The sequence below is a fragment of the Cricetulus griseus genome, chromosome 5 (assembly GCF_003668045.3).
Source record: "Cricetulus griseus strain 17A/GY chromosome 5, alternate assembly CriGri-PICRH-1.0, whole genome shotgun sequence".
NCBI classification, from domain to species: Eukaryota; Metazoa; Chordata; class Mammalia; order Rodentia; family Cricetidae; genus Cricetulus; species Cricetulus griseus.
The window spans coordinates 54,250,555-54,270,343 of NC_048598.1; the positions used below are offsets into that span (position 1 = coordinate 54,250,555).

General features: G+C 46.6%; 1 protein-coding gene across 1 annotated transcript in view; it reads left to right on the forward strand.

The window, feature by feature from the left end:
• Positions 1-13,275, forward strand: part of Lgr6 (leucine rich repeat containing G protein-coupled receptor 6) — a 116,654-nt gene extending 103,379 nt beyond the window's left edge. The window contains exons 15-18 of the mRNA XM_027417534.2: positions 742-867; positions 2,614-2,774; positions 6,375-6,455; positions 8,766-13,275. Of these exons, the coding sequence (XP_027273335.1) occupies positions 742-867; positions 2,614-2,774; positions 6,375-6,455; positions 8,766-10,024 (1,627 nt within the window). The 3' untranslated portion in view covers positions 10,025-13,275. The remainder of the gene's footprint in view (positions 1-741; positions 868-2,613; positions 2,775-6,374; positions 6,456-8,765) is intronic.
• The last annotated feature ends 6,514 nt before the right edge of the window (positions 13,276-19,789 follow it).

The window sequence follows — 19,789 nt, forward strand, 5'->3', positions numbered from 1 at the left end:
CTATACTCCTGCCAGATAGGTAGAACAGATATTTTTATTCTTTGAATGATGAGGCCATTGGAACTTGGGCAGATTCGTGACTCCCTTTGATTACACAGTGAGCTGGCAAAAGTGCCAGGTTTCCTGCCTGCCAGTCCAGGGCTGTTTCCACGACGCACAGTCTGTGGTCCTAGTGTTTGCATTGGATTCCTGGCTTAGTCTAATGATGTCTCCAGGGGAAGTTGCGTATGTCCTCACCTCTGGCTACCGGGCAGGTTCCGAAAGGCAGAATGGATGATCCAATGCCTGCTTAGGGCTGGATGACTAGCTCTGTCCCACTCTGTCTGACTCTGACCTATTCCATCATCAGAGAAGTGAAGGGATACAGTCAAAAAGCAGAATGATCTGCCAAAAGGGTGAGCAAGAGTTCCTGGATGGGACGTAGACACAGCAGTTACAGTTGTGGGGCTCTGTTACCTATAGATTGGGACGATTTGACATTAAGTTAGAAGCACCCCTGATACATAACTATCACCCAAAGTTTGTTGAATGAATGGATGGCCGAGTTAATAGAGGGTGTCTTTAGAACCTTCTTCAGCACCCTTGCCCCAGGATACACACTGTCTCCCCTGTACTTATCTTCTGTTCTTTGCTCCTTTCCTCTTGCTTTCATCCCAGGCACACTGGCCACACCCTCAACAAAGCCCTGTCCCCTCAGCAGTCCCACTGACTGCCAATAACCCTGATCATCCACTGTCCTAGGGATCTGACTGACAACCAGCTGACTACACTGCCCCTGGCCGGCCTGGGGGGCCTGATGCATCTGAAGCTCAAAGGGAACTTGGCCCTGTCTCAGGCCTTCTCCAAGGACAGTTTCCCAAAACTGAGGTGAGAGCTTGGCTTGCCTATGCCTGAGGAGGTGTGTCCCAGACACCTTCAAGACAGAGAAACTGCAAAAGCCACAAATCTGACACCGAGAATAACCTGGTAGTTTAGAGTTTGCCCTCATGTCAGCTACCTAGGGACACGACTCTGCCCTCCTCATCTCCTCTCCCTATGCCAACCACTGATTTAAGGGCACAGGGACCTGTGGGGAAAGGAGTGAGCTGATGCAGAGGCCCCTGGGACCTCCTTATTCCTTGCCTGGTTCTGCACAGCCAGGCTGTGCCATCCTTACTCAGGCACCATCTGAGCACAGAATCAGGGCAGAGCCCAGGGCACTGATGAATGGAAAACAAGCTGCACAGCCAGTCCCTGGTGCTAATGACATCCAGGCTTCCTTCGTGTAGTGGCAGCAGCCGTGCAGCCTGTGTGGCCCAAGCTTTGTCCGCTGCAAGCTAACGAGATGCCCAAGGCATCTGTCCTCACCCTCAGAGGGCACAAAACCCAGTTCTGTTATGCCAGGAGCTGGGAAGGGGACAGGGTGTTGGTTTCACAGAAGACAAGGGTAAAGAATCACTGGGGAAATCTTTGCTTAAAAAAAAAGTAAGAGAGATTGGAGAGATGCCTCAGTGGTTAAGTGCAGTTATGAGGATGGGAGTTCAAATCTTGGCACATTTAAAATAAGCCGAGATCCCATACATGCTTGCAATCCCAGCTCTGAGGAGGGCAGAGACAGGGAGAAACCCTGTCTTAAGGAACTAGGCAGAGAGTGATAGAGAAGGACACCGGATGCCCTCTTCTGGTCTCTGCAGGGCGTATATAGGAGCATATACCTACACACTGAAACATAACGAAAGGAAGGTAGATGTTCCAACATAGTTGGAAAGCAGGTGGGCAGTTCAAGGTCATCCTTGGCTACAGGTGGAGTTTGAGGCCAGCCTAGGCCACATGAGACCCTGTCTTAAAAAAAAAGAAAGAAAGAAAGAAAACCAAAGGATGGAAGAAGGGAAGGATAGGAAGGGAGGGGGAAAGGAAGGAAAAACAGGAAATAGGGAAAGGGAAAAAGAAAAACAAAAAGAACCCATGCCCCTCCTTCCCCATCACTTGGGATCAAACCCAAGAGCCTTGTTCATGCCAGGCAAGTGTTCCATTGCTGGGTCAAATCCCAGCCCCTGCCTCACTATTGCCTTCTTAAATATTAAAGAGTTACTGCCACGGAGGAGCAAGTACCCCAAGTACTGTGTGACCCCCCAACTCAGATTGCCCCCAACTCTGAGCCTGCTGTGGGGATTTCTAAATTAATAGGCAGAAGGCTTCTCTCTCCCTCTCAGTTAAGATAAATGATGTGAAAACTACAATCTCTCCAGAGCCCTTTGGGGTCAGGAATCAGGCTTCAAGATTCATCTAAAGAAAGGTCCAGAGCAGTGAGCTGTTCTCACCTTGTGGGTCTCTATCCCGAAGGGTCAAACCACCCGTTCACAGGGGTCACCTAAAACCATTGGAAATGTAGATATCTACATCATGATTATAACAATAGCAAAATCACAGTTATAAAGTAGCAACAAAAATAATGTTATGGTTGGGGGTCATCACAACATGAGGAACTGTATTAAAGTGTCACAGCATTAGGAAGGCTGAGGACCACTGGCATAGAAGGAGCAGGGTACTTTGGGGTTGGAGAGCAGGTACTGAGAGTATCCTCACTAAGGTTTAGATCCTGAGTACACCAAGGCAACCTCTTCCCCACCCTAGGATCCTGGAGGTACCCTATGCCTACCAGTGCTGTGCCTATGGCATCTGTGCCAGCTTCTTCAAGACCTCTGGGCAGTGGCAGGCTGAGGACTTTCACCTGGAGGAAGAAGAAGCACCAAAGAGGCCCTTGGGTCTCCTTGCTGGACAAGCTGAGAACCACTGTGAGTAGTTGGGGACTCTGGGATGAGTGTCCCAGGGCTCTGGAGAGGAATCTTGAAGAGAGGTTCTTAGAGAAGTATTAGTGGGGATACATGCAACCTGGAAGGAACTGTCCCACTGTTTGCACACTCAAGAACACTGGTTGAAAAAAAAAAAGACCATAAGGAAGGAAGCTGGGTTGTCAACACCTTCCTGACCTTCGAAGTCCCCTCACATGTACCACCTCTCTTAATCCCCCTGCCTCATGGGTCACTCGATTCATCTTAGTGGCTGCCTCCTTGCAGCACATGGGCCTTCACCCTTTGGGTGTTCTTTGAGAAGGTGATTGATTAGTGCATCAAATGAGTCAAACAGAATAGGATTAAATTAATTGAATCAAACCTGTTTCCAGTGGGGAAACTTATACTATGTCCTGGAACTAAATGGAACATTTCAGGGATTATTGCTCCCAAGGCTGGATGCCCTTTGCCTCTATTCTTCCTATGAGCTCAAATGTGAAATTTGAGTGGCCACTGAGCACATAGCCCTGCTGAGTGCACAGGTTGTGTTGGGCCAGTTATGTCTATTTCTGGAAGAGCTGGGGCTGGGGTGAAGGGAAAGTTGGGGGTAGGCAGCCAGGGGGTTTTGAGGGCTTGTCTATAAAGGACATCTTAGGAAAGGGGAAAGAAGAGTGCTGTCCTCTCCCCAGGCCCTGTGTTCCCAACCTCAAGCAGAGTTAGGATAAAGAAAGGAGTACTGCCTGCCGGATTTCATTTTCCATCTTGAACTTCCCCAATATCTCAGAGAAATTGAACAGAAAAAAAGCATTAAACCTGAAGCTGAGTGTGGTACTGCTGCACATCTGGAATCCAGGACTCCAGAGGTGCATACAGGAAGAGCAGATGTCATCTACAGAGTCAGTTCAAGTCAATCTGGGCTACATGATACTCATTTACAGTACCTCATGCTGGTGTCATGGTGTAGACATAACTTAGTCCAAACCCAGCTACATCATGTACCATTTGGGTTGCATTCAACATGCTTTAACCTGAGTTTTGTAGTTTTTTTGTTTTTTGGTTTGTTTGTTTTTTGTTTTTTGTTTTTTCACTCCTCTTGACCCCACCATCCAACTCCCAAATAAATACACAGAGACTTATTCTCACTTATGAGTGCCTGGCCTTAGTTTGTCTTGTTTTCAATCAGCTTTTCTAACTTAAATTATCCTGTTTCTCGTCAACGATGTTTTGTCTCTGGGCTTTTTACCTTTCTTTAGTCTAAATATCTTTCTTTCCTTCTTACTCTGTGGGCTGGCTGTGTGGCTGAGTAGCTGGCCCCTGGCATCCTCCTCTCTTCTCACTCCTCCCTCCTTTTCTCGAGCCTTGATTTCTCCTCTTCTCTTTCTCCCTGCCAGCCCCAACTATTTCTCTCCCTTGTCTAGCTACTGGCTGTTCGGTTTTTTGTTAGACTAATCAGGTGTTTTAGACAGGCAAAGTAACACAGCTTTACATAGTTAAATAAATGCAACTAAAAGAATGCAGCACAGGTGGGTGTTGGTGGCTCACACCTTTAATCCCAGCACTCGGGAGGAAGAGGCAGGTGGATCTCTGTGAGTTCGATTCCAGCCTGGTCTACATAGGGAGTTCCAGGACAACCTCCAAAGCAATACAGAGAAACTCTGTCTCGAAAAACAAAAAAAAAAAAAAAAAAAAAAAGAATGCAACACATTTTTGCATCATTAAACAGATATTCCACAGCATAAACAAATGTGCATATCTTAAACTAATATTCTACAACAGAGTTTAATATCTATACCTTTCAGAAAAAAAAAAAAAGAGGGAGGACTGGAGGGTTCCATACAAGACAAAGTGTGTCAATACTGCTTTGGGAGTCAGGGACACATATGTGGGGATAGTGTCATTGTATAATCTAGAACACAGCTTATGGAAGTCAAATACTGTACCATCTGAGAACTTCCCTCCCAGGGGATAGAAACAGGACAGAAGCATCCCCCAAAGAGGATACAAGCTCCCAGGAGGAGGAGGAGGAACACTGTAACAGGCAGTGCAACTAGCAGGACCAGCAGACGGCTGTCCCCCAGGGACAGTCCCGGATGTCTGCTGCATACTCCTTGGGGGAGTCAAAGGGGGCTGGAAAGAGGAATGGAAATTTTCCTTCCACAAGGTGAAACTTTCCGCTGGGCTTAGGTCTTGGAGAACCACAGGCCTGTTGAGTTAGTGGGCTGCCTGCCGCTTGTAACAGGAGCTAGGGCAGGGCCCCCCACTTCCTGTGAAAGCAAAGGAGCAGAAAGAAAGCCAGGAGCTGCTGTTCCAGCCAGATTTGATTTCCTCTTCATTTGAAGAATGGTTACTTAACACCTTGGCCGTGACTTTCCCAGCCTCAGACAGAGTCTGTAGGTTTCGCTCCTTGTATTTCATTCATGCATTTTGATTTCAAAGGAAGACCTTTCTGGAGTGAATGGGCAGGTGGGGAAAGAAAGGTAGACAGAAGGAAATGGCCAGGACTATGTGGGCACACCTTTGCCTTCCATCTGCCCTAAAGCTGTCCCAGTTAAAGGGAAACTCTTAACAGATGTTTACATGTTAAAGGATCTACACAGGAACCAGACCGCGTGAGCCAAAGATGGAGACAAGTACAGCAGGGTCGTCTACTTACTCCTCTGTGATGGAGGAAGCTGATAAGACAGTTGAAACCTCAGATATCAGCCTCAGTCCAGAAACCACTCTGGGGTGTGTGTGTGTGTGTGTGTGCATGTATGTATGTATGTATGTGTGTGTAGATGCCTGAGGTTCTGAGGGCCAGAGGCTGAGTGTGTTTGTATGTGTGTGCATGTATGTGTGTGTGTGTAGATGCCTGAGGCTCTGAGGGCCAGAGGCTGATGCTGCATGTCTTCCTCTATTACTTTCCACCTTATTTTCTAAGTCAAGGTCCCCTACTGAGCCCAGAGCTCATGCCAGAGAGATACAGGGATCCTCCTGTCCCCCTCAACCTGTCCTCTCATCCCTGTCCCACCTGTGCCAGGGCTGCAGATGCATGCCACCATGCCTGGCTTTTATGTGACTACCGAGAGTCTGAACTCAAGTCTTTATGCTTGCTGTTGAGAAAGAGGTTTTGTATAGCCCAGACTTGTCTCAAATTTGCTTTGTAGATGAGAATGACCTTGGACCGTCAATCCTCCTGCCTCCACCTACCAAATTCTGGGATCACAGGCATGCCCCACCATGTCCAGCACCAACATCCTTCTTAATGTGTAGTTTTCATAATAGGACATGGAATTGCAATGACAGGCTGGCTGGAGGAAGAACTATGTAATCACTAGCTTTCCTTATTAGAAAGGTCTAGCCACCAGCCACACTCTAAGCAGCACTCATAGACTAACGATGACTAGGCACAAGAAAATGCAAAATATCGGACAGTCAAATGTTCATTGCAGAGAACTAGAAATACACAAAATCCACAAGCGGAGAAACCAACACCCAAGAGTAGAAATAGATATGCAGGACTATTGGATGACCAGTGTTGAGCAGTTAGGAGGGGGACACATCAGCTTTAATGACAGACACTAAGACCCAGGACTCCAGCCATTTTCTGTTTTCCCTTCTCAGACGACCTAGACCTGGATGAGCTCCAGCTGGAGATGGAGGACTCAAAGCCACAACCCAGTGTCCAGTGCAGCCCTGTTCCAGGTGAGATGTGTGGCTGGGGAGCTGGGGAGCTGGGGAGCTGGGGAGGGGACAGCCACCTGAATGAGAAGCCAGTTTAGTCTACTCTTTTCCCAGTGCTCAACCTGCTGCCGGGGTGGGGGTGGGGATGGGGGAGCCTCTTATAATCTTCAAAGGGAGGAGCGGAGTTCTTTCCCTTGGATCCCTTGGGAGTCTACACAGGAGAAGGGGGTGGTGCTCAAAGTGGACGAGAGGAATGAGAAAGAATCATGGCTGCTGCTGCTGTGGCTGCTGTGGCTGCTGTTTGAGCATTCCCTTAAATACAACCACTGACTCACGGAGCTAGGTGGGCCTCTGAAAGAGCACCTTCTCCATCCCACAGAGTGGAATCTCTCTTCATTAAAATCTTCCAGGGTGGAAACACTTCAGTGTCTCTCGATAATTCCTAAAGTCTGTCTAGCCCCAAGGAAGCCTCTGACATTTAACCTAGAGCCATTAGAGCCAGGTTGCTAGAAGGAGAGGGGAGGGGCTCTTTTTCCTTGAGGGCGCACAGCCTAAGTGGGTTTTTTTTTCTTTCTTTTTCTTTTTTTTAAAGTGAGAAGAGTCCCTTTCCTGTGTATAAAATGCTAACAATTAAATTAGTTAGCATTTAATTAGCAAAACAATTAATTAAAGGCTTGGTGGTGCATGCCTTTAATTCCAGCACTCAGAAGGGAGAGGAGGATAAACTCTGTGAGTTTAAGGCCACCCGGTTCCAGGACAGCCAGGGCTACATAGTGAGAACCTGTTTCAAAAAACCAAAACCAAATAATAAAATAAAATGCCAACAGGCCATGCCAAAAGACAGCAGAGTGCTGCTTGGGCCAAGAACTGTTCAAAATAAACACAAAACGATGAACAGTTAGCTGTTTCTATTTCATCCCACCTCCGTTTTCCAGGTTTCCATACTTTATTGGCTTAAACCCCTTGCCCAGAAAGCTTTCCGCCCTGACCTTGCTCAACACCAATTCTTAGCTCTTAGTGGCAAAAGCCCTCCCCCTAGTGTCGGATGGGGGAAGAAAACAGAGGGCATATTTTGCCGGAAAACACAAGCTTCACTAGCTTTGCCTCAAGAATTGCATGTCTGAAAATCAGCAATCAACAAGGATGAGGTAAAAGAGAAAGTTCTGAAAAACAAGGTCCAACTTTAACTTGCTTTAAAAATAGCTCACACAAGCAGTCAAATAAATTACTGCACACCATGTGGTGGGGGTGTTTATTATACAGCCATTGAAAATACATTTTAGGGTTGTAAGGAAATATACAAACCTAATTTAAAGAGAATAAAATCTCAATTTATTTTAAATAATAAATTAAAACCTGGAAGAAAATATGCTAAAATAATGAGTTCTTTTTGAGTGGTGAGGTCATGAGCAGTTTTAATTTTTCCATGTTATATTTTCTAATTTCCTACAATTACCATCTATTATTTCATAATCAGAAAAATGTTTTAAAAATAGCTCCCACAGAAATCTCTTAAATTCCCAAGCTACCTAGAAATACATTGAAAAACAAGTCTGAAGCCAAAGGAAGTGAAGAAATAATATGCCCAAAGTTATACAAGGTGACTTAAGAATAGGCACTGGAGAGACAGATGGAAAAACGCCAGGATCTTACCCATCTAATGTGGAGTCAAGTTGGAAAACTCCAGAAGTTCAAAGTATTTTTTTTCTTTGTTTTAGTTAGGGCCTTGCTATACTCTCTCAGGCTCGCCTCAATCTCATCATCCTCCTGCCTCAGCTCCCTGAGTGCTGGATTACAATTGTGAACTGCTATACTTGGCAAATGTTTCTATATTTCCGTATGTCCTTTGTCTCCAAATACCGATTGCCTGATGAACATGTACTGTATTTAAAGCAACGGAGAACCACCCTATGTCTACCCAGGACTTCTCTACCATAGAAACTTCAATGGTTGCTTGGGCAGAGTGGTTGCCTCTGGACAGCTCCTCATCAGCCTTTGCCCTAGCCATAACTTCTCTTCACTCCTGTAGACCAGTTTGTTCCTTCTGTCTCTCCAAATCTTGCATCTTCGGAAAGACTGCTTTTCCTAGCATTTCCTCAGGTCTGGGTTTGCATGTACCATACTTCTGTGTATTTCCTTTGCAGCTTCTTCATAGTTTCTCCTCCTAATTCCAGGATTTTTCTGAGGAGGCCAAGTCTGCCTTTCTGAGACAGAAATTCTCTACTGTTAGTCTCCTTTGCTTTAGGAGTCGTCTGAGCAAACAGCCTGGCCTTGCCAGTGAGCTGGGTTCTGGCAGCCCTGGCTCTGGCTTATGTCTGTTCTCTCTCACAGGCCCGTTCAAGCCCTGCGAGCATCTCTTTGAGAGCTGGGGCATCCGCCTTGCGGTGTGGGCCATCGTGCTGCTCTCGGTACTCTGTAACGGGCTGGTGCTGCTGACAGTCTTTGCCGGCGGCGGGCCCAGCCCGCTGTCCCCGGTCAAGCTTGTGGTAGGTGCAATCGCAGGCGCCAACGCCTTGACTGGCATTTCCTGCGGTCTCCTGGCCTCGGTGGATGCCTTGACCTTCGGCCAATTCGCTGAGTACGGAGCCCGCTGGGAGACCGGGCTAGGCTGCCAGGCTACGGGCTTCCTGGCCGTCCTGGGGTCGGAGGCGTCGGTGCTGCTGCTCACACTGGCCGCGGTGCAGTGCAGCGTCTCGGTGACCTGCGTCCGGGCCTACGGCAAGGCGCCGTCGCCCGGCAGCGTCCGCGCGGGCGCACTGGGGTGCCTGGCGCTGGCCGGGCTGGCCGCCGCGCTGCCGCTGGCCTCGGTGGGCGAGTACGGAGCCTCCCCGCTCTGCCTGCCCTACGCCCCGCCCGAGGGCCGGCCGGCCGCTCTGGGCTTCGCTGTGGCCCTGGTGATGATGAACTCTCTCTGCTTCCTGGTCGTAGCTGGCGCCTACATCAAGCTCTACTGTGACCTGCCTCGGGGCGACTTTGAGGCCGTGTGGGACTGCGCCATGGTGCGGCACGTGGCCTGGCTCATCTTTACCGATGGCCTTCTCTACTGCCCCGTGGCCTTCCTCAGTTTTGCCTCCATGCTGGGCCTCTTCCCTGTCACCCCCGAGGCTGTCAAGTCTGTCCTTCTGGTGGTGCTGCCTCTGCCTGCCTGCCTCAACCCGCTGCTCTACCTGCTCTTCAACCCTCACTTCCGGGATGACCTTCGGAGGCTCTGGCCAACCCCTCGGTCCACGGGACCCCTCGCCTATGCTGCAGCCAGTGAGCTGGAGAAGAGCTCCTGCGACTCCACCCAAGCGCTGGTGGCTTTCTCCGATGTGGATCTTATTCTGGAAGCTTCTGAGGCTGGGCAGCCTCCTGGGCTAGAGACCTATGGCTTCCCTTCAGTGACCCTCATCTCCCGTCAGCAGCCAGGGGCCACCAGGCTGGAGGGAAATCATTTTGTAGATCCTGATGGTACCCAGTTTGGGAACCCACAACCTCCCATAAATGGAGAACTGCTGCTGAGGGCAGAGGGAACCACGTTGGCCGGCCGTGGTTCTGCAGCGAGTGGAGTCTTCTGGCCCTCTGGCTCTCTCTTTGCCTCTCACTTGTAAATACCCCTTCTTGTTTGTCCTCTCCCCTCTCAATGATGGCTGCTTATAAAAAACAAAAAAAGTACAACTAAAACTCCACAGCAGGATGGCCAGCCACCCCTGGCTCTGTTGTGCTCCCTCCATGGCTATAACCAATGAATCTTGTTTTGACCTGGTCCTCTTCAGCTGTACTTCCTTCCCGGGTCTTCCCTGTCAAATCCAAATATGTAGAACAGAGACCTGGAAATTTGCTTAGGAGAAAGGAGGAAAGTAAAAGACAGTGAAGCTAGTTGGGAGCTGACAGGACCACTATCCGTGAGTGTGCAGTGAGCAGGGAGACAGGCATGGAAGAAAAGTACCAAAGACATGGAAGTATCTCCCCTATGACTCGTGGATGGGATATAAAATGTGTTCTGCGTCCCATTAATCTTGACCTATGCCATGCAAAAGTGCTTCCTGTTCAAATATGCTTTGGAAGCAGTGCCTATTGTGCCCCTTTCTTAGAGTCATGGGGTCATGCTAGTGTCTAAAAGGTCTTGAAAATTAGGACCTTTTAACTTAATTTCTGCATCGGTTAAACTTAATTGCCTGACAATAGGTTTCTGTTTGCTTTTTATGGAATACTTGTAAATATCTCACAGAACTTAGCATGGTTTTCTCCCAGGGGACTCATCTTCACACCATGGAGTGCTACCCAGTCATATCACAAGATACCACCCTCCTTGAAAGCCCTTCAGAAGCCAACCTGGGGTAAAGTACCAGAGGTGACTGGTGATTCCATCATCTAGGAGAGACTGCTCACATTCTGCTGCCCATCCTACTCCTCCTACCAGGTCAGAGACCTGGAGAAGCTGTCTCAGCCCCATGAAGTGGGGTAGGGAGAAAGAGACCCTTGTGTGTGTCACCCACACCATACAACCTCAAGCACCAATGAAATTTCTGTCCTCTGCAAGACAGGATTCTCAGGTCCTGGTAAAGTGCACACTGGGAAGTCTGTGGTTCTATGGGCTCCCCCTAACTCAATGTTACTTTTGTATGGTTTTACATTGTTTGCCTCCTGCCACAATTGGGCCTCTCTTCTCATCCCAATCCTGTTTCTGGGAGTGGTAGGCAATCCAAGAAAAGGGGTATTTGTATTGTGGGTATTTCATTTTAGGGAGTATTATAGCTGTCTGGGACTCATGGGTACCTCCAACAGGCCATTGATCCTGCTTCTCCCTTTATGACCTTCCTTACCTTATGCTTTTCCAAGTGCAGTTGAGGGACTACAAAGCGCCTTCTACCCCACTCCTAACACAGAAATTTAATCTCAGGAGAGAAGGTAAGAAGTAGGGGGAATCCAAGACTCAATAATATGTGATAATTGCTCCTTGGAATCCCCAACGTCATTATATTGAGAAGACTTGATCTGGATCCTGAGGTCCAGTAGAGCTCCATTCTCTGCCTGGATGCTGTGTTGTGATCCTTAGCAGATCCCTCTCTCCAAGAACTCCACCTTTAAAAGAAGCTGTAAAGGTCCTTCTGTAAGTTTACTAGTTACCTCTCCATAGCGTAGCTTCTCCCTCTGCCCCCAATGCCAGTAAAATTCTGGCATAGGTCAAGGAGTGGAGTGGGAGGATGAGTAAGAGGCCATGCCTGGAGCTTGAAGCATCTCTGAATCCCATGTGACTCACCGAGTAGCCCCTGGACTTCCAAAGCAGAAAAAGCATACTTTATCATTTCTTTAGGGTCCTCTCGTTGGGTCAGTTTCAGACAGAGTAGGCATTCACTAAATGATGGATCATTTATTTATCAGTTGTTTCAGGGTGCCTGATCTCTTTATTTCCCCAGGGATGATCAAGAGTCCTTAATGGGAAAAGGTTTTGTTTTGTTTTCCTGAGACTTGGTGTTTCTCTGAGATTACCCAGGGACGACAACATTTGTATTATTTTGGGGATCCTTGACTTCTAGAAAGTCACCCTAGATTTTGTTCTTTCTGCCACCAACACTATGGGATCATTGGTCCCTTTGGAGTTAAGGAACCGGCCTAGAGTGGCCTTATATTGGTGGTCGGGAAATACAGGAATTGTTCTTAAAGATGTCTTCTATGAAAGTGAGTCAGTCCTTTCAGGCTGCAAGCTTTAGTGTGGCACCATTGTCATCTTATTGTCTGTTTCTAAAGATCTGGACATCAGCCACAGCTGGCCTTTCTAGTTAAAGAAGAATTAAGGGAGACAAGAGTTGAAGTTGTCCTCTATAAACTATTATTCAGGACATCTAGCCAAGAGTGGTGGTGCACACCTGTGATTCCAGCATGTGGGATGTGAAGGCAGAAAGATGGAGAGTTGAGGTCATCCTCAGCTACAGCGTGAGTTTGAGGCTAGCCTAGGCTACATGAGACTCTGTCTCAACAAACAAACAAACAGACCCAAAATACTAGTTCATGTACCTTTACCCCAAATAAGATTGAGTAGTAAAGTTTCTTTGGGTTTTGTTTGTGGCTAAATTTCTAGCAAGTCAGTATGCTACTCCTTTGGTTCTGTCCTTTGTGATCAGTCAAAGACCATGTGTCTTCTCCTAAGCAAATTTCCAGGTCTTCGCTCTACACATTTGGATTTGGCAGGAAAGACTATGTGTCCTAGACTCTTCACAAGATGGGAAATTGCGCTGTTCAGAGTATATAAGTCAACTGTTGTCATCAACAGAATCTTCCCAAATAGTGTCCATGGGAAAGAATCCACTCCAGGAGCTAAGATGGTGGTGGTAGAAATGTCAGGACTTGGTATGTACTGCCTTGGATTCTGTGCGCCATTAGCTAGTGCCAACCGTGACCTTTACTTAGCCGAGAGACCTTTCGACCAGCTGGACCACGGCTTGCTAACCATCTCATCAAAATGAAAAACCAAAACCAAATGTACAGCTAAAAATGGAAGAGTATGAATTAGCAGAGCTTCTTGCTAGTCACCATCCTTCCTCTCTACCACCTTTCCCACTCCTTTGGGCTCCCTTTTCCAGGAAGAGTAAAGGCTTAAAGAGTAATGGAGGAGAAGAGGGAAGAGCAGGCGACAGGCAGAAGGCCTGCAGGGCCAGGATGGAAGGAGGTAGTAGGAACCCTGAGCTTCCTAGCACCAATCCCTCAACTACCTCTTCTCTGGGTTACCAAGTTCTCCTATGACCCATCACCTCTGAATCCCTTCTGAGTTCCAGTCTCATGCCCTCCCCAGCCATGTGAAATATAAAAATTATCAAGATGTAAATATCTGGGTTTTTCTGTATAATAAAGCACCAATGAAGTACCACATGTGTCTTCCCGCCTTTCTGCTGCCCCTGGGGGAACCATGGGTGTGACAGAGGTCGGGTGGCTTTGAGGGGATCAAACTCGATATCCTCTCCCTTTCTGAGTTCTGGGACACTCAAACCACAGCTGAGGAGGCTCAGGTTGATAACATGGAGGAATCAAAACCAGTTATGGTCATCTGTGCTGGTGTCCTTTGTGTGCACTGGGTCAGACAGAACAGAGTCTAAGAAGAGCTAGGAGCAGCTTAGATTTCCTGTGACTTGGATCCTGAAGTCTTGTCAGCCCCAAGCCTATTGTTGAGGTTTCCGCCAAAGAATCAGTTTATTTTCTTTTTATTGGATGAACTTCCCCAACTGCTTTCCTCCTTCCCCAGAGCCTTGCTTCTGAGTGTGATGACATTCCCAAGAAAAGCAGAAGCCCTTCCTGGGAAAGGGAAAGAGATAAAAGTTGGCAAAACCATGCGATCAGGAGAACAAGATGCTAGTTCTAGCGTGGTATCAGGGTCTATACTGACTGTCGGTTAGTTTTTTGCCAACTTGACAAAAACCAGAGTCATCCTGGAAGAGGAAACCCAGTTGAGAAATTACTTCCATCAGATTGCTTATAGTAAGTCTGTAGGACATTTTCTTGATTAATGGTTGTTTTGGGAGGACCCAGGTAACTTGGGGGTTGTGCTACTCTTGGTCCTGAGGTTTTTTTGTTTTAAAGAAAGCAGGCTGAGGCTGAGTAAGCCATAGGGAGCTTACTACTAAGCAGTGATCCTCCATGGTCTCTGCTTCAGTTCCTGCTTCCAGGTTCCTGCCCTGACTTCTTTTCATGATAGACTGTAAATTGTAAGCTGAAATAAACCTTTTCCTCCCCAAGTTGATTTGATCAGTGTGTTATCACAGCAATAGACAGTAAGTTAAAACACTGACCTAGTGCCGAGGGCCCTTCTCCTCCTCCCCATTATCTCTATTTCCATCCCTACATTTAAATATTTATCCAGATTTTTTTTTAGCTGATTCAGAATCCTGATTCCCTTCTGAGAAGACAAATGATGTCTTCATAAATTCTGCCCTCTGCTCTTTTTGAATGGAATATTCCAAACCCCTCATCTTTTTGGCTCAACTACATCAAAGCCCAGTTTCTCAGCCTTGTTAGACTTGAGTAAGAGGGAAAACATGGGGTTTATTCTAGTAAATATATGTTCCTTGAGATGCAGAATCTGAGCATCTAAGCAAACCCAAGACCAGAAAGAGTCCTGGCTTGGCGGGGCTTTTTATCTAAAACCAGAGGCTGTTCTGGTTGAGACAGCTCTGGGTTTTAGCCAGTGGGATTCTGGTATTAGTCATGCCCACCAAGGGCATGCTGTGTTCTCTGGAGGCCTGTTTTTTATGTCAATCTGCTTTGCAATCACAACCAAATGCTCCCTCCCTTCTCTCTTTTGTTTAAAAGTTTAATCTAATTTTTGAGCAAGTATTACATTTATATGATTCTTCTGTTCCTGTTTGTTGCATTTCCCAAACCTTCACTGGTTACTACGGTTGTTACTGTCTTATCCTTCCACAATGGGCACACATAACACACGAATGCACAGAGAATCTCATTGCAGCACACACTGGCTTCAAACTTGCTGTATAGCAAAGGATGGATGATCTTGAGCTTTGGATCCTCTTGTCATTACCTCCCCAGTGCTAGGATTACAGGCACATGTCTCCATATTCAATTTATGCAGAGTTGGGGTCAAACCCTGAGCATTATGCCTGCCAGGCTAACATTCTACCAACTGAGCTACGTTCCTAGTATTTCTCCTGCTTTTTGCAATTGTGATTGACCCATGGCATTCTGCATGCCACTCAAATGCTTTACTATTCAGTCAGGTTCTTAGCTCAGGGTTTTTTCAATCCATATTCAACAAACATATATGTACTTATTTCTTTTCTGTAGCATACCACAGGAATGCTTCTGCTTTTTAAAAAACCTAATATATTTCAAATAGCGATAAACACAGCGGTTTATATTCATTACATGCTGGTTAGTGTTTTGTTTTTGTTTTTGTCAACTTGACACAAGTTAGGGTCATCTGGAAAGAGGGAACCAAAGTTTCTCAATTGAAAAAAATGCTTCTACAAGATTGGCCTCTACATGCTGTGGAACAATCTTTGTAATTATATATTACTCTCATTGGATAATAAGAAGCTAAATGACCAGTAGCTAGGCAGGATTTGGGGGGCAGAGGGAATTCTGGGAAGAAGGGCAGAGTCTGAGGAGAAGCCATGAGACTCAGATGGGAAGTACATGAGGTAAACAAGCCTCAGGGCAGCACATAGATGAACAGAAATAGGTTAATTTAAGTTATAAGAGCTAGCTAAAAATAAGCCTAAGCTATAGGCTGATGATTTATAACTAATAATTCTCTGTGTGGTTATTTGGGAGCTGACTGGCAGGACAGAAAAGTCCGCCTAGATCTACAGGCCAATAAAATGCTCCTGTAGGGGCATTTAATTAATTAACTAATGATTGATGGATGGCCCATCCATATGGTGTTTTTACCCTTGGGCAGGTGTGGTCCTGGGAGGTATTAGAAGGCTAGCTGGGAGCTGGAGAGATGGCTCATTGGTTAAGAATACTGACTCTTCTTCCAGAGGACACAGGTTCAATACTTAGCACCCACATGGTAGTTTACAATCACCTATATAACTCCAATCCCAGGGGATCTGATGCCCTCTTGTTGCTTTTAGTCAGTGTCTTAGCACTGCAATAGTAAGCAAACCCTACCTCAAAAAACCAAAAGTAAAAGAATCCTAAAAAGAAAACACTATGCACAGATTATTTAGAAGGCAAGATTAAAGGTTTGAGACGTTGGCCCTCCTCTCCTGGCTAGCATGGTTGAAATACCATTCTAGTTACCAATTTCTTTAGAGTAGATCTTTCCTGCCCAGTAACCACTTCCTTCGTTCTGGGAACAATTTCCTTCAGGAAGTGTCCCACTGCTCTTACAGCATGTGGTTCAATTCACTCCAGGTTTCCCAGGTGGGAATGTGATCTGGGCTTTATCAGCACTGTCTTTGACTTCACTGATTAGACAAAGGAAGACTCATAACCAAGTCTTCCAGTAAGATCTGATCCAAGAGCGTTGGAGCGATAACAAGTACTGTGCCTGGAGCTGCTGGGCTGGGAGGATGCACAGGCGCTGGTGTCTGTCTGGGCTCTTGCAGAACAATGAATCCTGACATCATTTGAAGATCTGCACTAGCCATGCCTAAAAAGCCTTTTGGACTTGCAGGCAGTGAGCCAATGATTTTTGTTTGTGTGTGTGGATTTTTGGTACTTGTATGGAAAGAAGCCAAAGAGTCTCCTTTAATAAGTCCCACCTGTGCCACCCCCTACCCAAGCTCAGCAGAAGTGAACTCATTTGTATTTTGGTGGTCAAGGAGGATTGTCGGAAGGACCGTTAGGATAGGCTCTTTTCTTAGTTACATTGCTATTGCTGTGATAAAACACCATGACCAAAAGCAAAATGGGGAGAAAAGGGTTTGTTTGGCTTATACTTCCACATTGTACTCCATTGTTGAAGGAAGCCAGGACAGGAACTCAAAACAGGATAAGAACCTGGAGGCAGCAGCTAATGCAGAGAGGCCATGAAGGGGAACTGCTTACTGGCTTGCTCAGCCTGCTTTCTCATATAACCCAGGACCACCAACCTAGGGGGTAGCACCACCCACAATGGGTTGAGCCCTCCCACATCACTAATTAAGAAAATGTCCCCACAGGGATGCCTGCAGCCCCACCTCATGGAGACATTATCTCAATTGAGGCTCCCTCCTCTGATGACTCTAGCTTGTGTCAAGTTGACATAAAACTAGTCAGGATAGCTATCATATGGACATGGGGCTAGGTGGGAATCCCTAGGGAGTAACTTAAGGCAAGAGGATGCTGAAGTGGGGTGGGGTGGGGGAGGAGGCAGGGGAGAATAGAAAGAGGAGGTGAGAAGGTGGGAACTCCTGTTTGGACTTTGAGGTTAGTGTCATGACTGCACAGCTGAGGGTCAGCATCAGGAGAGAGTGCAGGGAACATCCACTGTCCTTAGGTTTCACTTAACCTCTCAGTTGCATTATTAGCAAAATGAGAATGATAGAGCCGAAATGCTGCAGGTTATTGGAAAGATCAGATTTGTGTGTGTGTGTGTGTGTAAAGAGCTACTACCTGGCAGTGACTCTCCATCTAGTAGAAATCTGTGGAGAACTCAACCCCTAGGTTGAGTTTTTGTGGATGCATTTGGAGAGAGGTCTGAGGGAAGTTGCTTGTCAAGGAGCTCTTTGTCCAAATGAAATCATCTCAGTGTCCTGGGTAGAGAAAGCAGGCAACGTTAGGGAGGGGGCAGTCTAGTGGGATATGGTGTCAGGAAAAGAAAAGCAAGAACAAGGACATGAGAGGGTGAAGCCCTAGAGTGAGGTGGGGAGGATGAAAGACATTAGGAAGACTGTCATCTCTGATATAAACTATCTGTTAGAGAGAGGGATGGCCACTCCCTGGAGTAAGGGGGCACGGCAAGAGGCAGGGGCGACACTTGCCAAGCAGCAAAGTGGAATGTGTTGTTTCTGCACATAGTGTGTCTGTGTCCGTTGCTCTGCCTCTCTTGGGTTTCACTGGCAGCCCTGCACAGGCCTGAACTGCAAGCTGCCCTGAAGCCGTTATCCTGGGAGCAGGTTCTAAAACCACACCCCCACGTGCCCACCCTGTCCTTCCTTCCTTTAGGCCACCCCAATCTAAACAAGACAACCTGGGCTGGGGTGTGGGGTACACGCTGATGGAAAAATACACACTTGGCTGGAAAAGGAACTTTATTTGTATGTGTTGAATTCCCGAAGCAGCCGAAGGATAAATAGCTAGTCCTAGCCTCAGCTGTCTGCCCACAAGGTGGGTGGTAAAATCTGTTCCTATTTAGATAGCTTGTGGGGAGAGGTGAAGAGGGGGACTGGGTGGGGTGGGGGGCAGCAGGAGAGAGGAACTTGGAATCTGCAATGTTTATATGATCAGTCATGGATGTCATCTCTCCCCTTTAATTAGGGGTTTGGAGTTGAAAACACTGCTCAGTTTGGTTGTCCCAGGAACAAAGCAGACTGGCAAACAGGCTGAGGACATGGCAGTTCCTAAGGGCTTACCTATAGCTAGATCACTGTCTCCACCCCCGTGCAAGTACTGTACAAATGTCAACCTTGCTGGGCCCCATGCAGGATGCTTTACAAGCATTATTTCATTCCATGCTCACAACACACTCTGAGATAAGTACCTCCATGTGGCTACTTTACAGAGGCAAAAACCAAAAGGGAAGCTCTAATATTAAGAATACACAACTGATAAGCAGTACCTATCAGAGCTGGAACTGGCTTTTCCTTTTCCTTTTGAAAAAATTCATCAAATTTTAAAAATTTAAATTTTAAATAAATTTAAAAAAGAAAGATGAGGTCTTGGAACCCAAGTTGGCTCAAATTTGATATGTAGCCTATGATGACTTTGAACTCCTGATCCTCCTGTCTCCACCTCCCAGATAACAGCTAGGTCTTGACTTTGTCCATGTTTTCAGCTATTTTCCCATCCTTCCCCGAATGAGAAGGAATTTGAACTTTTCTAATCTTTGGACATCTTCTCTTCCCCAGCCCAAGTCCTCTATAATCTTCAAAGGGATGGATGGATGGATGACTTCTACTTTCAGCTCTGCTATTGTTTTGTGAGAAGTCCTTTGTAGCCACTCTATCCCCAGCCCATGGAGCCAGACAATAGACAACATGCTTAGTTAAGGTATGAAGAAAACTAATTGAGTAATGAGTTATGGTCAGAGAGTACCTGAGGCTCTTGGTTGCTTTAGAGTGGATGATGAGCTGAGGCTGCATTTGAGTTGAGATTATCATGGCAGATGTAGGAGGTGTATAAGGGGGAATGGGGTGTATGAGGATAAAGCATGAAGGGTCTTATGGGTCAGGGAAGTAGACTAGTCTTTTGCTGTAGTTATCTTCATTGCAAATGGAAGCCACGTGGAAGGTCTTAGGAAGGAAGCCAAATCAGACTTAGAATTATCAATCCACATTTACCCTACTCCTTTCCATTTAGTGAGGCAATGGATTTCACGCACAGCTGAAATCACCCTAATTGACATATTAATGGTTATTAGGAATTCTAAGTCTGTCTAATGAGTTAAGATACAAACCTGGGATAAAATTAATTCCTAGACTTTAAAAAAGAGAATAGTAACTGACTCTAAGAAGTGGGTTCAAGAATTCTATAAGGGGGGGCTGGAGAGATGGCTCAGTGGTTGGGTATTTACTGCTCTTGCAGAAAACCTGGTTTCAGGTCCCAGCAGTTAACAACCATCTGTAACTCTAGTTCCAGGGGAACTGATGCCCTTTGGGTTCCTGCATGCATAAGGTATACACACACACACACACACACACACACACACACACACACACACACACACACACACTTTTTTTTTTTTTTCCCAAGACAGGATTTCTCTATGGCTTTGG